Genomic DNA, 18533 nt, shown 5'->3' with positions numbered 1-18533 from the left:
AAAAAACACCCACTTCTCAGAATTGCCAGGTCTGCTTATTATAAGCGACTTTTGGCTTATTTTTCTGTAAAATTGCTTGTAAATATTGGTATTTGCGGGTTGCGTTTTTTGGGCTTGTTTCTAAAGTGTAGTTGCTTATTTGGGCTTGCTTCACAATTTTTAAATCATTTTAACCAGTGGCTCTCAAATACTTTTAAGTCATGTCATGGACCCCCAAATTAATATTTATTCGTCCCCCTAACTAACCCCCATCTGAAAATGTTTTGTGCCAGGGAGCGCCGAACCAGATTTGTATCGTTAGAATGTTTCAAAAAGCTTCCAAATATTCCACATGTTGTATAGGTTTCCTATGTATACGTTTAAAGTGCTCATATCAATGGCCTAGTGCCCTACTTTGCTTCTTTTGGGCTTGTTTTCCTCTAGACCCACCTGGTTGCTTATTTCTCTCGCAACATCTGGCAACGCTGCCTCTCGCTCGCGCTGCTGCCAGGCCAGGGAGACAGAGACAGTCACGAGAGTTCTGCCGAGTTTTAACGGTGAACTTGAACGAAGAAAAAAAAAAACACAATAATAATAATGAGCCGCAGACGGACGAGAGGCGGCGGCGGCGGGGAATGAGCCGACAAAAAGAAAAAGGACCGAATGTGGGTGAATTTTCGCAGTAAAAAGCAGGGCTCTCTCTCGTCTCTCCCTCTCGGTCCCCCAGGTCGCGTTGTGCCTTATCTTTGAGTTAACCGCCTTACATGTGGCGTTGCACGGCGGCCGCTCGTAACGCTGAGCTCTCGTTCCTTCGGAGGAGGAGACACCACTGAAACTGTTAGCCGAGCTGAAGCTAACAGGCTAATAACGCCGCGGCGAGGAGGAGGTGGTGGAGGTGAAGAGGAATACGTGGGGGGATCATAATAATAAAAACAAACAAAACAAAGGCATTTTCTTTCCCCCCCCCGGCTGTCCGTTTGGGGTTCATTATTATTTCCAGGGGTTTAACCACCAGCACAAAGCCCTCTTGTGCCGACATCGTCTCAGCCCGACAACAGCGTTGTTGTTGGGGGCTTCTTCTTCTTCTTTCATTGTTGTTGACTGACTTGACTGCAGCGGCAGCAGCATGCTAGCTGCAGCTGGAAGACGGCTATAGTAGCGTGATGTGTCATGAGTGACTGAGAGGGAGTGACGGAGCTTCACGACGCAAATCGGGGAAAGAAACAAGCGGTCACCTGGGGAGTCTCACTGGATGCTGCTGTCATTCTTACCCCGGCGGTGAGGTGATCGGGAGGGAGTGGGACCGTGATCTGAGGGGGAGTGGGACGTGATCTGGAAGCTCTTCACAGGCCGACGGGATAGACTGGTTCTGGTCATGACGGTCGAGTAGCTCCTCCACCCTCTCAACCAGGAGCCTCCACAACGGAGCATGCAGGAGGAGGACAGAACACTCAGTTGATAGGGGGACGTCGAGAGAAGAACGTCGCCGGTACGATTCAAAGAACTTTCAACGCCATTCAGTTGATTTCCCCACAAGGGTTTGATTGGTGTGTTGCTCAGAAGAGAGTAAAGCATAATGAAGAAGTTTTCGCGAATGCCAAAGTCCGAAAGTGGCGGACTGGGAGGAGGTGCGTCCGGGTCGGGGTCCTGCTCAGGAGTCAGCAGCTACTTGGGGAAGGTGTTCGCCGTGGGCCGGTATCAGGTCACCGTGGAGGAGCTGATTGCAGAGGGTATGTACTACTACTATGTAGCCTGCCGCTTGTGGTAACATGTCTGGCACATTGTGCCCCCATTAATGGGATCCACACTTCATTCATTGATCTATATAACCAGTGGTTCTCACACTTTTAAGATTTCAAGGACCCCCCCTTAACTCTGACAGTATACACATTGAACCAAATGGACCCGTTAGGGTTCGTTTGGTTCCATTTGTATACTGTCAAGAATTACAGATGTGTAAGGGTCAATTTAGAACCGACTAAAAGAACCCTGAGAGTCCCCGAACCACTGATCTATACAATTCAACAATGGTCAAATGCCTTCTTTTTGCACTACAGTTAGTTTTAGTTTATTACTGTTACTTTTAGTGTAGCAGTATTTGGTGACTTTTCTCTTGGATATATTGTATATATATACTAAACTGAGCCACCCAAACCTCAGCACTACTAAATATCCTGTATGCTCCAACTGCTTCACTGGAGAGATGGTCCTCAACCTCTATAGCCCTATATGTCACTAGTAATGCAACTTTGTTTAACCTGTGAATAGCTAGCCTGGTATTAACTTAGTGCATGCAGCTTTATATACATAATGTTACAATATAATTACATGTTTTGAAAAAGAGAACAGGATAAAAAATGAGGAAGTGGGGATAATATGACATAGTCCATGGTTGAGCTCAGTGGCTGTTTTAGCAATAGCATACCAAGCTGATGGCTTTCAAGGGATTGAAAGCTATGTTTGACACCTACACAAGGAAGGTTTAATGGGGACTATACAAGCAGAAAGTGGCAAGCCACACCTGCTTAATTCTAACCTTGAATGCCCGTTGTCAACAATGACACTCATGTCAGTGGCATTAACACAAACAGCAGTGATTGACAGTGTCCCTTTGAGTTGCGTAACATTACAAACATGCTGTGGTAGTCATGATCTTACGAGGGGCGGAAGAAAAACAAAAAAACGTCTCTATGTTGTCTGTCATGTGTTTTACAATCTAATCGTGGGAAGTGACTCTCGCTGGAATCTTCACTTAAGAACACAAAGTACGATCCTGACTGCCTGCACTCCGTCCCCGCGAACACTAGCATTACTAATCTGGGGTGAACATTCAGTGAAAATAGCCGATGTACAAGCTCAGTTTGTAGATCGCTATTAGGTGTAGAGGGAAAAGGTAGCGAACCAAGTATAGGGCCCTGGGGAACCCCGGTCAACTAAGTATCTAGGGTTTAAGTAGCTAAGCACTGGTGGACGCAGTCACCCCTCTTCTCATCACTGACACCTCTTGGCTCACAGTGCTGCTGTCATACTGTATGATGGAGGACAGTGGGCAAGGGCAAGGGAGGCTCATCAGTATGTGCGGTACGGCTCGGCCCGGACATCCCACAGCCGGGCGGCGTCTGTCAGTGGGTCACTCGTGTGACTGCTTTCAGGGGTGCACAGTGAATCATGGGATGATTTCCTAAAGTCTCATCTTATTCAACCAATGGTCAGCAGTTTTTCAGTTTAATGAAAAGCATGGCCGCTGCCTCAAAGTGTAACGGAAAATAGGTGTGCCGGGCGGCCCAGGTAGGAGAAAAGTTTCTCTCATTCTCTGAATCGTCAGTTACCTCAGTTAAGAACATGGGTAGTGGAATGGTTGTTTTATAAAAGAGGCCTCAAAATTGTGTATGGTAAGCTATTTTCTCTCTCCTTGTAACTTATCTGCAGAGTAGGACAGTTTCTATTATGTTGAGCAGGAACTCGTAGTCATTTCCCTCTGTGGTTTCTGTCTGATGGCTGTCAGAGAGAACCCAAGAAATGGGTACAGATCTAGTAACAGGATGCATCTGTGAGTGTGTCACCCGTGCTCTACTAAATGTCTTTGGTCTTACCCATCCTTTTGTAGCCTTGACATCTTAACAGGCTCTCTGAACCGCAACACAAGCCTAGTCTTGAAATCCCTCTCTCAGAAAAAAGTTGTAGTGCTGAGGAGGACCAAATTCACAAACACGTTTTGCACAACACAGATAATTTATTCACTAAGAAATGTATGCAAATTGGCTTGTAGCACAAACAAGCTGCAAGATGAGCCCTGGCCTGCGCCAGCAAAGACCACACAGTCATCAACGGCAAGGGCAAATTGCGTTACTTTAGCTTTGAGACAGACTATAACGAGGCAAATGGTAAATGAAAGGATCGTCCACACATACAGTGCCTATAGAAGTTGCATGCCAATGCCATTGCATAGTACAGCTGAATAATGGAATAGCTACTGAAACAATATCTTCGGATAGTAGTACAATAATAAATGGTCTGACTGTTCTTTGAGCATGCAATTTATACCACCATTAAAACCTCTTACTTGTGCAACATTAGTTTCAATAACTGTGGTCTGAGCACACATTTACGTGTAATTAGCATTATGCAACCATGGCAGACGCATAGTGGATTTATTCTATTGCCTGTGCAATTTGGCATCGTTGTAGTGCCACTGCAAAGCTTAGTGAATAGCATGGCTTATTTTTACACTTTGAAAGAAGCACAAACTCTTTGTGAATTTGAGGCCAAGATGTTAACTGTTAAAGGGAAACTTAAGCCAAAATTGACCCAGGCGTAATTTTCCAGTCTTTTCCAAATTCCAACCACAGCGATGGTCTTGACCAAAATGTAGCCTAATCAAATGCTTAAGGTTAGAGTGCTGCCGACTTTCTTGTCGCACATACTTGGTAGCCTACAATGCATAACTAAATAATCCAAAACATGTTATTTTCACATCTGGAATGCTCGTTCTGCAATATTACATGTCTGGAATGAAAATAATTTAAGACGTTGTCTTTTGTTAGTTTTGATTTTAGTATTGGTAGACTTCACTTCACTGTCTTGCATTGGGTTGCTGGTAAATACGTTTGCGAAATACATTTGATGCACTAGTAGCTTTTGCATATGTCATGCAGACAGAATTTGATCTAGAGAACACATTTATAAACTATTATTTTGTTTGTGTGTTTCCTCTCCATTTGTTATCACAATTCCCCTTTTAACAACGAACTATACGGTCCCTCTCACTGCTGTCCCCAGCAGTTGCTCTGTGGAGGGTGTAACCACATGCCTCCTGGCTCAGATACACATGGAGTCGACAGCTGCTTCTCTCACCTGACAGTGAAGAGCTTTGCAGGGACGCCGTTATGCGTGCAGAGCAACACGCTATCCCTCCCAGTTCCACTCCTCACTGAACAAGCCAACCTGTAGGAGACGGAGTTGCTAGTGCGTCATCAAAGAACACAATCCTCATAGCTTCCCCACCTGCGAACATGGAAATTGTGTTGGAGACAAACCCTAGCCTCCACGGTGGTGGGCACGTACTTTACCCCCTCGCCACACGGACGACCTATTTACAAGCTGTTTTGATTGTGATAGATGTGCATGAGGTTACTTGCACAATGAGTTTGAGGTTCAACATTGTTTTAAGGTCACTTCAGCGGCAAAGTCTTCTTTTTAAATCACTCAAACCAGCCTAGGGAAACTTAGTTTTCTTCTCCGAGGCTCACTGCCAATTTTTATGCCTTTTCCCTCACCAACGGCCTGCTCAGGGGCATTATGTCCTGGACATTATCAATCTACTTAACAGGGGTGGATTCAACCACAGGTGCATTCCCCGTGCAGTATGCACATTCATTTTCTGTCTCCCATCACTAGCCATGACGTTTTACCATGGGAATAAACTAGAAATACCACATTGTTGTTGTTTGAGTTTACATCCATGTCTGTCCAGCCTCACAGTAATATAGGTATATGTATAAATCAATGTATGTTATCATTCTATTGACATGTATGACATTTTGAGAGATCACAGTGACCTTGACCTTTGACCACCAAATTCTAATCAGTTCATCCTTGAGTCCAAGTGGATGTTCCACATTTTGAAATGTCCTCAAGGTATTCCTGAGATATAACGTTTAAGACAATGAATGGACAGACACTGAACATCTAATGCCTCCGTTCAGAGCTGTTGCAGTTGGAGGAATAAAAAAGCAGAATTACCATAGTCAAATTGAATCCATAATGAACACTGTAAATGCACTACTTGATTATTATGAGCATTAAAAAAAAACATTTGTATAGGAATGATTATCTACCAATCTTTTTTATATATAAGCAGTTGATCGCTATAACCGTGGTTACTATATCCGGTTTACACTTTACTTGCTGTCTTTTTTGAACATGCCTGCTGGCCAACAGTTAAAATACATAGCTGCCTATAATGCACATACGGTATGTTAACAAGGACATGTAGGACTGTCTTGGACTACTGTAAACTACTGCATGAATCATACACAGGAACCTTTGTATACAAGACAATGTTCACATCTATTTGCAAGTTCTTGAAGAAATGTAACTTCTAATTAACTGTAGGACATTTCATTTGTAGTCTGGATTACTAGTTTCTCTTCCTTTGCCTTTTAAAAACTAAAACAATCTTAACCTAGGTTGTAACCTATTACTGCCTCAGCTAATTGAGGTCACCTTGATTTTGACCGATCTTGAGGATCGGTGCTTTTCAAGGTTTGTGCTACGAACGGATTCCCTGTGTTTTGCGTGCCTTGCATTTAACCTTGTTCACAGAGCACTTCAAAACGTGTCTGTCTGAATGAAGTGTAGCTGTGGTTTTCAGGTTATGTCATCTGTGCATTTGAGGTGAACGGGTGAAGTATGCCTGTTAGTAAAGTTTTTTTCACAGGACATGCTGACGATGCACAATTTGCCGTCAGCAAAATCTGAGACCTATACACGGTTTCATAAACGCAACTTGAAGTAATTGAAGCTTTTCAGTTGAAGGGATAACTATGATGAGCCACAAAATCACATTAGACAATCGCAGTAGACACGCAAAGGGCTGCTGTGTTGGAACATAAGGCTTTTTCATCATGTCTTGAATGGCTTATAACTAAGATAGTGTGCAACCAAGTGGGCTTTTGGCCCGTGCATTGATGCGAGTTATCAATGCAAATCGGATTACAAATTATATTCTGTCAATGCTGGACCGGATTGTGAATAGGATGTGAAAGCGTCCGGTTTGAAATTTCCTTAGTGTCTTCTTTTATTAATGAAAGGAAAACAAACCAGAGCAAGCCTAATTAGATAAGCCACTGGCACAGTGGATATTAGAATTTAACTATGCTGATAAGTAGGCTAAACATATCATTAGTAGTAAACACGTGGCTGGCCAGCCACTTTAACCCTGACGTCCCTATTTTGGGCATGTCATGATAGGCACATTTTCCCATAATAAAAATAATAATCACAGTTAAAAAAATATAAACAAATGGCAAATATCAGATCTACAAGCTCTGAACACTTCATGATGCGTTGTGAGCTTGTAGATAGGCTATTTTCATGATAAGTCATACAACACAGTATAGAGGGCATAAGTGGTAAAGTACAACTGGATACTTGCTGCAGTGTAAATGAAAAATGAGCTGGGGCGGATATTTTGATGTATATTTTTTATCATGCAGGACACACACTTGTTCTGTTAATGTTTTGTGTATGACCTATTTGATCCTCCCCTTTTTCTCTCAACCATTGTGAGAGTACATCCCATCTACATGATTAGCATACTGTACTGGCCATGAATGGGCGGATTGTGTCCCCTTTGTTGTCTTGTTCTAGCACCCTATAAAGAATGCTGGTACGGTGCAGTACTGGGTCCCATGATGGGGATAGCTGTCTTTGTGCTTGCTTATTGAGGCCTTCTGTATCTGCCTCTCTACACGACCACTACCCCTTCTTTGTGCTATTGCAAATTAATTATTTTTCTACCAACGCATTATTGTCCAATCTGAGGAGGGCATTGGCCTCAGCCAAATCTGGGAATGAACTCGGCCATAGACCAAAGATAACAGTATTACACTATATAGCATTTTGAAATGGAAATGCTAGATTTCTCCTAGATCAATTAAATTAAAATGTAGGCATAACAGGATGTTCTAAGTTTACAAATGTATAGCAATAAACCAGTATCACTAGCACTGTCACTGATGGAGTGTTTTCCCTAAGGGTGCTTGCACATTGCATGGTCTTGGCTTTCTTTCACGTTCATTACATGTCTGATGATAATATTTGCATGCCATTTCTCATCACACTGCATATATTGATTAATTAACTCCTGTGATTTAACACATGAAATGGACAAAATTGTTGCTGTAATTGATTTCTGTAAAGATACTGTACACAAACAATGACCTTTTGTTTTATTTTACACATTTGTAGCTGTTATAACGGTCTCATGTTGACCAGCCAAGATGCAGGAAAAATGTTCAAGACAGACACTGCCGGAACTCCAATCAACGGTCGGCTCGCAGATGGCCGTCCTTGACCCGTTCCCATTGAATGACCCAATACACAACACCACAAGTTTATGCCACGACACTAACACTGACAATATCGTACATTATGTGGTCAGACTGTGTCAGTGAAGTGCTCAGGACCATTTTGGGGATTGAGATGAGATGATTGTCATAAGTGAAATGGTTACATTGTTACGCTGACCTTGACTACATTTATGAAGCCACTACTAGACGCTTGAACCTTAGCATCCCTATTATGGGGGGAACAACCGGCAAACAACAGATTTAGAAGCTCACAAGAAGTCGTGACACGCTGTGAGATTGTAGATCTGTTATTTTTGGCAAAGAGATTTGGTGTAGAGGGAAAGAAAGAGCGGACCAGGTACAGAGCCGAACCCCAGACTAAGATTTAAGTGGTTAAGCTTAACTCATTTGTTCAGACATCTCTGGTTGCCAGTTTGTTAGATGTCCAGTACTGAGTTTTCAGAGAGCCAAAGTACAGGTGTGAAACCGATTCTAGACTTAAGATGAGCAGGCTTCTCTGCTTGACAGTGACTGAGTCTCGAGTCTGAGCAATAGATTACCATTCGGACAAGTGACGAATGACTCCTTCACCCGTAACCACTGAGGTTATGGGCACAGTAAACATGCTCTGGTGCCAGTGAGTACATGAGAGGAGTGACACAGGTATTTGGCAAAGACATATTTCCCATAACTTGGAATGGCACTGTACATACAGTAGGCAGTAGGTGATAAACAGTGACTTGACATAAATATAAGAATAGGGTAGGGCTGACCTTTTTAAGCTATTTTTTGGACGTCAAAGTTTTTGAAGCAAAATTCACATTTTTATGTGAACGTTGAACAATTCAGGGAATTAACCCATTCAATCCAGGAACGCATCTGTGTCATTTTAGATTTCTTTGGCTATTAAAAAATAGCAGATATACAAGCTCATAGTGCGGCACCGAGTGCCGCACTATGAGCTTGTAGATTTGCTATTTTAGAAAAATCTTTGAATATATATATATTTTAAAGCAGCATCTTTTAACTTAAATCTTTGCTTCTGGGGATTCTACAAATGTCTTCTTAATCCTAACAGTTAAAAAAAAACGTATGTTGCTATAATCAGTGGTTCTCAAACCTTTTCCATGTCAAGGACCCCCAAAATGATATGTATTTGGCCGCCAAAATATTTTGTTCCAGGGACCCCCCAGAAGCAAATATTGGAGTAAAAAGGTTCGCTTTAAACAATATACCGGAATATATTCAAAGATTTGTACAAATCTTCATGATTTAAAAAAAAATAGCAGATCTACAAGCTCGGTTCTTGTATATCTGCTATTTTTGAATAGCGCTCCGCTATGAGCTTGTAAATCTGCTATTTTTGAATAGCTAAAGAAATCTAAAAATGACACAGATGCGTTCCCGGTCTTAATGGGGTAAGTGAGTCGTGGAGCTCGAGCTGCACTGCTCACTTGGCCTGTGTGGCTTACAGAGCCGTTTACAGCTGTGTGTCCACTGTCCAAATGAGCTCACTGGTCTGCTCTGTCGAGATCAGAAGAAAGCTGGACTAGGCCGGTTAGACATGAGCTACTATTACACACACAATGTAAACACATGCCATGTGTACATGTCATTCTGTGGAATGTGCTTACTGGGTCAGTAAAGTGCGGCACAGCTTGTTGTTTTTGGTCAACTTTTAGGTCAAATAGACCTTGATCTTTAAAGAAACTGACATGCTTTGAAAATATGGATAAACTGAAATGGCATTATTTGACATCTGGAATATTTTGTAACCAGGCATGTCTGTCTATCTGTCTTTTTTGTGGTAATGAATATAGTTAGCATATGCATTTACTGCAACTGCTTAATCTAGGAAAATGTAGATCTACTGCAAAAAGGAAAATAGCTGCACTCCTTAATATATATAGTACTCCTTCCTGACAGGATTATTCACTGTTGTACTATATTTGACTGGAGTTAAGGTGGTGTAGGTGATATTTTCTGTTTGTGTTAAATAGCTCTACGTTCCCATAGTAATCATTGCTATAGACCGCTAGTTCCGTAACAGGGGTCTTCCCGTCTTCTCCAGCTCTAAATAAAATACATTTCATGGGAGAGAGAATCCATATATAGGATACAGGATAAACAAGTGAAATTGGAAGCGATGCAGCAAATAAATTGGCAGACAAAATTGGGACTGGAAGACCCCTGTTACTGAACAAACAGTCATTATTACAGTGATTAATGTTGGAATATAGAGCTTTAACTTTTAAACAAACTTCGTTTTAACCATAAAATATCTCTCACTGCACCTTTTAAACGTCTTTAAGTTTTAAAACGACCAGGCCTGATGCTTCAACTTAATACTCCGTTTGGAATTCAGAGGCGTTGTTTGATGCACACCCATTATATAGCTTATGATACTGATTATTTAGTTTGTTATGTTGGTTGGTCATTATTCACGTCATGTCACCATTAGAGGTACAAACGTCTATTCAAGTAAATTACAGGATATGCTCCTCTAACGACACGCCAAAGCACTGACTCACAAGCAGTTGCACATGACACTGTGCATTGTGTCACCTAAACAGCTCTGTGTTCCCACTAGACAGACCAAGAAGAGGATCATCGTGTGCAGGTTTCTCTCATAAGTGCAGCCCGCTCTTTCCATCAGCTTCCCTCATGCTGTAATTCAATCTTCTTGAGTGGCCTCTGGCCTTGAAAGCACAACCAGTTCTAATTGTCACTGCAGTCTGATAAACGTAAGTGTTATTGTTTTAGAAACCACACTTTCCACTGGGCTATCATTTAGCCCCCAGAACAGGTTACATCTGGCATCTAGATGTTGGTCTCTTTGATCATCTTGTCAGCACGGCAGCTTATCAATTCCCAATCGTCACAAAGCTCCGCTGTCTTAACCGTGGCCCGATGAGATGTTGCCTCTGATTTCTCAATTGCTGTTGTTTTAGGCAGTAATGTTGACTCCAAGAATGCAACACCAGAACATTTAAATATCAGATGTCTTTGTTGTCACATAAAACACGCATCACATAGGCTAAGTAAGCAGTCGAGTCCCTCAGCCTGAGGGATGCTAGGATTATCGTTTGATCATTATTCATATTGGTCTAGCACATAGACATAGTCCTACAGAGATTTAAGTAATAGTAATTAAATGCATCCCAGTGGGGCTGGGTGATATGACTTCGACTTCATACGACAAATAGCGAAAATAGCTGATTTGCAAGCTCACAATGTGTCACATTGTGAGCTTGTATTTCAGCTATTTTCATTATTTTTTGAAATTTGGGATTTCCATTGGGTTTTGTTGTTATTTTTATCACCTTTGCTTTTATTGACATAACCAAAATAGAGACACCAAGGTCAATGAATGCGGTTAATGACTGACCCTGCTGATGTAATGCTTTATCCTAATTTCTCCTATTACCCCACAGCACCCATCTCTCCTTCCCTGCTTAACACGTGACGTGTATTAAAAATCAACAACCCTGATAAAAGGAGTTAGATGGTTGTCAGCCTGGGTCTGTCGCAGGCAGAATGAGAAACACTTGCCAGGCCCAGGCAGCACTACCAAGCCATACACAGCATAATTGAAACGGTGAGGAAAAATGGGTCAGTCGAGTTTGAGCTAGTCGAATGGAGGCTGGCATGTCATAGCTCAAAGCAGTTTCTGTGGCCGTATGGCTATAAAAGAACCAATAGTTCCATTGCTTCAGCGGCAACATCAATTTGATTAATTGCCCTCCATATTTTTCCATATAATTTTCTTTATTAAATGTAATCCGCTCCAGCTCTGCATTGTTTTTTGCCTTGATTAATTTGACACGAGGCTCGTAGATCAGTGATCAGCATCCCATTAGTTGTGATTGATAGTCAATTATTGATATATTTAGTTTTTGATTGACAATAAAGAGGAGAAATGTTGTGTGACTTGGGAAATCCACTTTCATGACCCGCCCTATGACAATATACTGTAGATATATCGGTAATCTGCACAATTAAGTATGGACCTATGTGGAACCCCAATGAGTGAAGTACAGGTATTATAATGGAAACGGACAAAATGAGCATTATGACTACAATACACTCATCATAGTGGTGAAATAATAATGCTACATTGACGCTTGTGCATATTGTTATGCTAGCCTGCCATCCACAATATAGCCTACAGGAGTGTGTTGAAATTCTTTCATGAAATGGCCAGTTAAAAATGACATTGTCAGCTTAGTATTCTGTGTGGGGAGAAATCACCAAGTGCAGAATATCTCAACTGCTCACCAAAAACAAGCTCATCGCTATTTTTTGTCAGTCAAAGCATGCCACTGATCATTTTCTGGGTATCATTATAGTGCAACTTTTGAAGACTTTTGTGTTTTTAACAGATAGTCGCCAGCCAAAAGCGGGCCACAAGGGCTTGATGTTTGCAACTTGGAAAAGTTAACTATACGTGACAGTAGTTGAATGAGGCGGTAGACCACACACACTGAGGCTGTGTTGGTCAGTGATTGACTCTTTAATTTCAAGGACACCCAGTTTTAAATGCATTTGGCCACAGACCCCCATTTGATCCCCTTTTCTTTTTGATGGGACTCAAATCTACACTGTTAAATCCTCTGTGTTAATTCAACTCTGAGAGTGTACACATATTTGCATCCAATTGTACACTCTGAGTTACAGACCCGTAAGGGTCCATTTGTGCCTCTGGTGGTCCCCGGTGTGGCACGAGTATTAATCCATTAAAACCGGGAAAGCATGTGTGTCATTTTAGATTTTAGCTGATCTATCCAAAATGATCAGATATACAAGCTCACAGCGAGCTTGCACATCTGCTATTTCTGAACATTTTCTGAAAGATCGTGAAAGTTGGAGAACTACTGATTTAGAAGGCATTTGTAGAATCAGCCCCAGGTCTTAATGGGTTAATAATACACATGAACGATAACAAGGATATCGTATATAAAAATAATATTAATCAATAATCAGTATGTGTTTGTGTTGATGTTAAAGAAAGGACTATCTTAAAACAGGCTAAGCTTCAGACTGGTATCCCAGTATGAAATTGACCTACATTTCTTGCTCTCGCACATCCAAGCTTACTTTTGGCAGCTGCTACTTCAGTTATGCAAGTTTATAGTAACTTGTGTTTCACAGTTATCAAATGACATTTTGCACTGCACTACTTAATGGCTGAGTTAGAAAAGTCATCCGTGAATTGCCCCGCATAATACCAAATCTCAATGGATTGTCTAAAGCACTGGGGATCTAGAAGTCATTACTAGCAATTAACAGGAACAGTTTGCACACAGGTGGTGAACGGGCCTTTGGGAGTTGATGGAAATCCATTTATTTTGAGAACTGTGGGAAGATGGCACGCCACTTTTTTTTTTTGTGATTTTCTTTTTTTCGCTGAAGTTGTACTTTTTGAGTCACAAAATATATTGTCTGCTCTTACATTTATTCTCTAAAAGTGCATGGGGAAATGCATTTGAATCTGGAAAGCAATTTGAGCTCCACAAATCCCATAATTGCTATAAGATCGCAGAAGCGCTGATGAATTGCTACGTTGACATCCTTTGCGTTAGAATGCTTCATTGTCACATTACTGCCTGCTTGTGCATTGTTGCCACCAATGATCTAGGCCAAGTTATTGGCATTCATATGATTTGTTTAGCAATGCAATGTTTTTTCTGATTGCAGTGCACAGCATTGTTTGGCTGAATCTGATTTATATGAAATAACACTCACCTAAAAGGGGAAGTTGGTGAAAAGAAGCCATGGGGATTGTGGACATGTGCAGTCAAAAGGAGACTGCTAAATGGTTGCCTATAGCTACCTCTGTAAACAATTGTGACAGGAAACGGATACGTTACTTTTCATTTTGAATAACATACAGTATGTAAGAAGTGATAGAGAGAGACCTTTGAGTAACTGTTCTTAATTTGGTGCAACAACTTGGTTACTGCTCAGAGACTACTCAAAGAGAGGATGCAAACTAGTAAGCTTAATTTCTCAACCTGTAAAACCATGCAGAATCGTAAAGAGAGCAGTGTGGGCTCATATAGGGGAACGGGGGCCCCTAGGAGGAAATGCGTCTGCTTGTTTCTAAAAGATCTCAACAAGAAATTGAATTCTACCCACTGTTAAAAGCAGGGCTATTAATTGGACTCTTTGAGCCTTTTAACAAGCTAAGATGTCTTATACTTGACTGAATGTGAAGCTGTGGAGACTGAGAGAGCGGTAATAACAGAGATCCATATCACCGATGACATCATGCTTCGAGACGGAGAACATCTGCACCCAAGGCCTGAGCAGAATCTACAAGCGCATCGTCTTATTTCGCTACACACCACTAAGTCCTTTAATCCACCCTCGCTCAAACACTCCTCTGCCCCTCTTCTGAACATTTCTCTTCCCATGGATCATAAAGTCTATTCACTGTCCGTTTCGCGAAGCTTGCCTGGTTTCCTCTTTCAAACCTGGCATGTGGGCCACAGCGTAGGCCGTCACATTTGGTCAAATTTCTTTTGTAATGTCAGGGTCCTCGATACTGCTTGCAGCGCAAGGACATATTCTCCAGTAATTACAGCCTCATTCAGTTATAGGCTGTAAGCGACAGCCCCCCCCCCCGTCCCTCCATTCTCCTTGGCTCAGCAGAAAGGGTTTTTCCTCCCAACTGTCACCCACAACTGACTTGTGTCATCGTGGTGAAATGCTTACACCTCCCTGCCCCATGTGCGCGAAACAGCCATTTAACCAAGTAACAGTCACATATTATGATTAATAGGTGATTAGCCCATTCAATCCGGGAACGCATCGACAACGTCTTCTAAATCCTAGCAGTTTTCTGAAAACCGTGTGTTGCTATAATATCAGTGGTTCTCAAACCTTTTCATGTCGAGGACCCCCAAAATTATATGTATTTGGTCGCGGACCCCCATCTCAAAATATTTGTGCCAGGGACACCAACAGAAGCAAAGATTTGAGTTACAAATGTTCGCTTTAAAAAAATATATACATTCAAAGATTTGCTAAAAAATGTCATGATTTAAAAAAAAATAGCAGATCTGCAAGCTCATAGTGCCGCACTATGAGCTTGTATATCTGCTATTTTTGAATAGCCAAAGTATAAAATAATGGCTTAAAAATCGAAAATGACACAGATGTGTTCCTGGATTGAATAGGTTTGGTGGGACACAGACACAACGATGTTTAAGGATTGTTTGCTCCTACAGAATTGTCAACTACCGATTTAACAACGTCAGCCGCACATCTATGCCTATTTCGTCTACTGACAAAAAATACAGTGCAAAGACTTGCGTAGTACCCTAAACAATAGTCTCTCAGAGATGACAACGCTAGCTTGTGAACCCGTACTTGGATTTTGGCCGGAGAAACGTGTTTAACCAGATGGTTCAGTGTGACTGTATGAGTGGAATTTGCCCTGTGTGGATGTTAGGGTATGAGCCCTAGCTTACTGGTTCTTAACCTGCGGACCCAAGTGTGTTTTCATTGTGATACCGATAAAGAGGAACGTATACTATGTTATTTCCATTGATCCAAGCCTGAACGCAATCGATTTGATTAATCATTCAAATAAATATGCTCTGAAAATCCACCCAAGTGGTCAGATGGGTGGGCCGCGAACACTTTAATGATTTTTCAAGTGGGCCTTGATCCAGAACAGGTTGAGAACCACTGCCCTAGCCTACTACAAACGTTGGCACATGAGACATCCTAGCCTAGGTGGAGTTGAAGAAAGCTCTTGTCAGGACTCGTTGCTTAGGACTCCTGCTGCGTAGGACTTTGGCACAGAGCATTTAGTAACTGCTTTGTCAACCTTGCCATTTAAAGGACAACTTCATCCATTTTCAACCTATCTTCATATAATTGGTCCTCGCTAATGCTCATGATATCGTACCATTTTCTGTGTCTCAGAGGAGGGCTGTGGAAAGTTCAGAAACCCGCCTACCAGTGACATCATTAGGCAGGTTCATTTTTTTTTTTCAAACAAGATTTCAAATTATTTCTCTTTGTTGATTAACACGAAGACCAATGGCTTCCATTATAGCATGCTAACTTTCCAGGAATAGAAAGCCTGCAGTTTCTTTTAGCTTGGATTCCCCATCAATGATGTGACTGGTAGGCGGATTTATGAACTGTCCACAGCCCTCCTCTGAGACACAGACCGAAATGGTACCATATTATCATGAGCAGTAGTGAAGACCAATTAGTTTGATGGTCATATGAGAATCTCAATCATTCTCTTGCCTAACACAATCAGTTACTGATGTGCAATGTTATTTTGGCATCCTTACTAAGGATAGGCATTGTTAGGATTTTATTTATTCCGATTTCTTAATTTGTATGGATGCCCGGCTATTTAGATTCAGTTTGTACTTGGAACGTTATTTTGATATCCAAACCTAGTCCTTACTACACTCATTGTGTGTTGGAGCACTTAAGCGTTTGCGTCAGTCGTAGCCGTTGTTGTCCTCAGTGGTCAAAGTCCATACAGTGAGGGGCCTTTTGTATTCTTTAGGTGCCCTTCATTTAACCAGGAAGTCATTTTGCTGGGCGCAAAGCCCCCAAACAAATCTTCCCATCCAGAACCACTCGTGGGAATAATGGCCTCTCTATAACTCCACTTCCGTGGTTGGCATGGCCGTGGGAGGCAACAAAGGCCTCAAGGCAGTCATTTAGTGAGAACCTCATCGTAGAGAATATGACCATCAGGGGAAGGCAGGCATACCAGTTGGCAGCCACGCATTGCTTGTAGAGCTTGAGCGATGCCAGCGTTTTGGGTCCGATACTGCTTTTTGGAGAGTCCTAGGCTAGCCCACCGATTACCTATGTTTGAAGCGATATCTTGTCAAAAAGTGCAAAACCGGATCAATTTGAACAACTTATATTTGATTAAAGTTTCTATTGGAGAACATTTATTCAATTAAGTTAAACTTCTATATATGGAAAGAACATTTAACTTTAGTAACACAATGAAAAAGTAAACAAGTAAATATAAAATACACATACACTGAACTTGTGCCCTGTCAAAGCATTTCAACAATTGCCGATCTACAAGCTTGCGTTGTGAGCTTGTAGATTGCTTTTTTTAAAAATTATGTTTAAAGGGTTAAAAAGCGGGACACACAGGTGCATAATTGCAGATACTAGTGTCGTCAAAATAATTGCCAAACCATATATCAATTGGGCTCTAATTGCAAGCTACGTTCCATCATTTCACTATGCTGTACCATTGCTGACTGCCATGCAGTTTAGAAACGGGGTCACCTCGAGACAGTCATATCAGCCAAAATGAGAAAATTACTATAACAAAAGTTTATTTAAACCAAAAACTGTGTAAATCTGCATTATGCAGCGTATTTAATTGCTTGCATTTTCAATACAAATGTCTAAAGAAAGACTGCGAGATATGTCCCCCAAAAAGGCGTGAATAATCAAGGTTCAGGCACTACGGTAGGTTTGACATTTTTAAAAGGCCTTTAATTAAATGGACTAGAATGAGTAAAAATATACCAACGTGTGTCAGCTCGCACCTTCTTCAGGGTGTAGTGTTCTTTTGAAAAGTTTGCTGTGTCATCTATCTTGTCATCTATCTTGCTGTGTCACAGGCCCATTCATATTTTGTAACATGCCAAACAACAAATGTGTCTTACTGGATCCTGTAACTATTTAAATATGTTGCTGGTTGTGGGCACCCCCTTAATAATCTTCTTGCCTTAATTCTTCCATAATCATTCAACTTTATTACGCAGTTTCCCATGTTGAGCTGTACAAAAAGCTTGATTTACAGAGGCCATGTAAAGGGGATTTTAATGAGCATAAAATCCCTCTACTTCTCTACTGTATTTCCTGTTTTGTTCCAATCCATTGGTCCATGCAGACTTCCTCTTCTTGGCAAATGTTTAATTTGATTTGTGTAATGGAATTTTGCACCAAGTCCAGTAATACTATTACTGATGAGATGAATCTCAGATATCAGTGTTTCAGTTACATCTCAGCCAGGATTTCGAGTTTCGACCAATATATCGGACCAATATTTTCATTATTGACAGATGACTTAGCTCCCCTAAGAGGAGGTTATGGATAATGTAAAGGGAGTGAGATTGTATTTGTTGATATTGTTGATCGTAGTGCTAAAGGCTCTTGACATTCATTCACTTTATTTTCTACCAAAGAGTTTGATGTTGATTCTTGTTTCATTTTGTAAAAAGGAAATGTTTTGCGGACAATATTATACCACCAACAACGCATTGCACTGCGACACGTTGGGGGCTTGTAGATCGGCTATTTTTGCAGTGCTACACTGTAAAAAATGGTCAACAAAGGCTTTGCGAGTTTTGAGATTACGTTTTGTTCAGCTTTGTCGACCCAATTAACAGTAGTTTGCTCAGTATTTCCTTAAGTAACGAGGCTTCGGAGAAGAAGCTGATTGCTGCAATCTGTCCACCACAGTAGCACCTT

General features: G+C 41.4%; 1 protein-coding gene across 3 annotated transcripts in view; it reads left to right on the top strand.

The window, feature by feature from the left end:
- Nucleotides 1-491: 491 nt before the first annotated feature.
- Nucleotides 492-18533, top strand: part of bmp2k (BMP2 inducible kinase) — a 59395-nt gene continuing 41353 nt past the window's right edge. For all 3 annotated transcript variants that reach the window (XM_080434046.1, XM_080434045.1, XM_080434044.1), the window contains exon 1: nt 492-1709. In XM_080434046.1, coding sequence (XP_080290172.1) covers nt 1556-1709 — 154 coding nt within the window. In that variant the 5' untranslated portion in view covers nt 492-1555. The remainder of the gene's footprint in view (nt 1710-18533) is intronic.

Source organism: Gymnoscopelus braueri (genome assembly GCF_963280865.1).
Source record: "Gymnoscopelus braueri genome assembly, chromosome: 7".
NCBI lineage: Eukaryota > Metazoa > Chordata > Actinopteri > Myctophiformes > Myctophidae > Gymnoscopelus > Gymnoscopelus braueri.
Note: the sequence above shows the minus strand (reverse complement) of the source record. Positions and strands in the feature narration are given on the sequence as shown.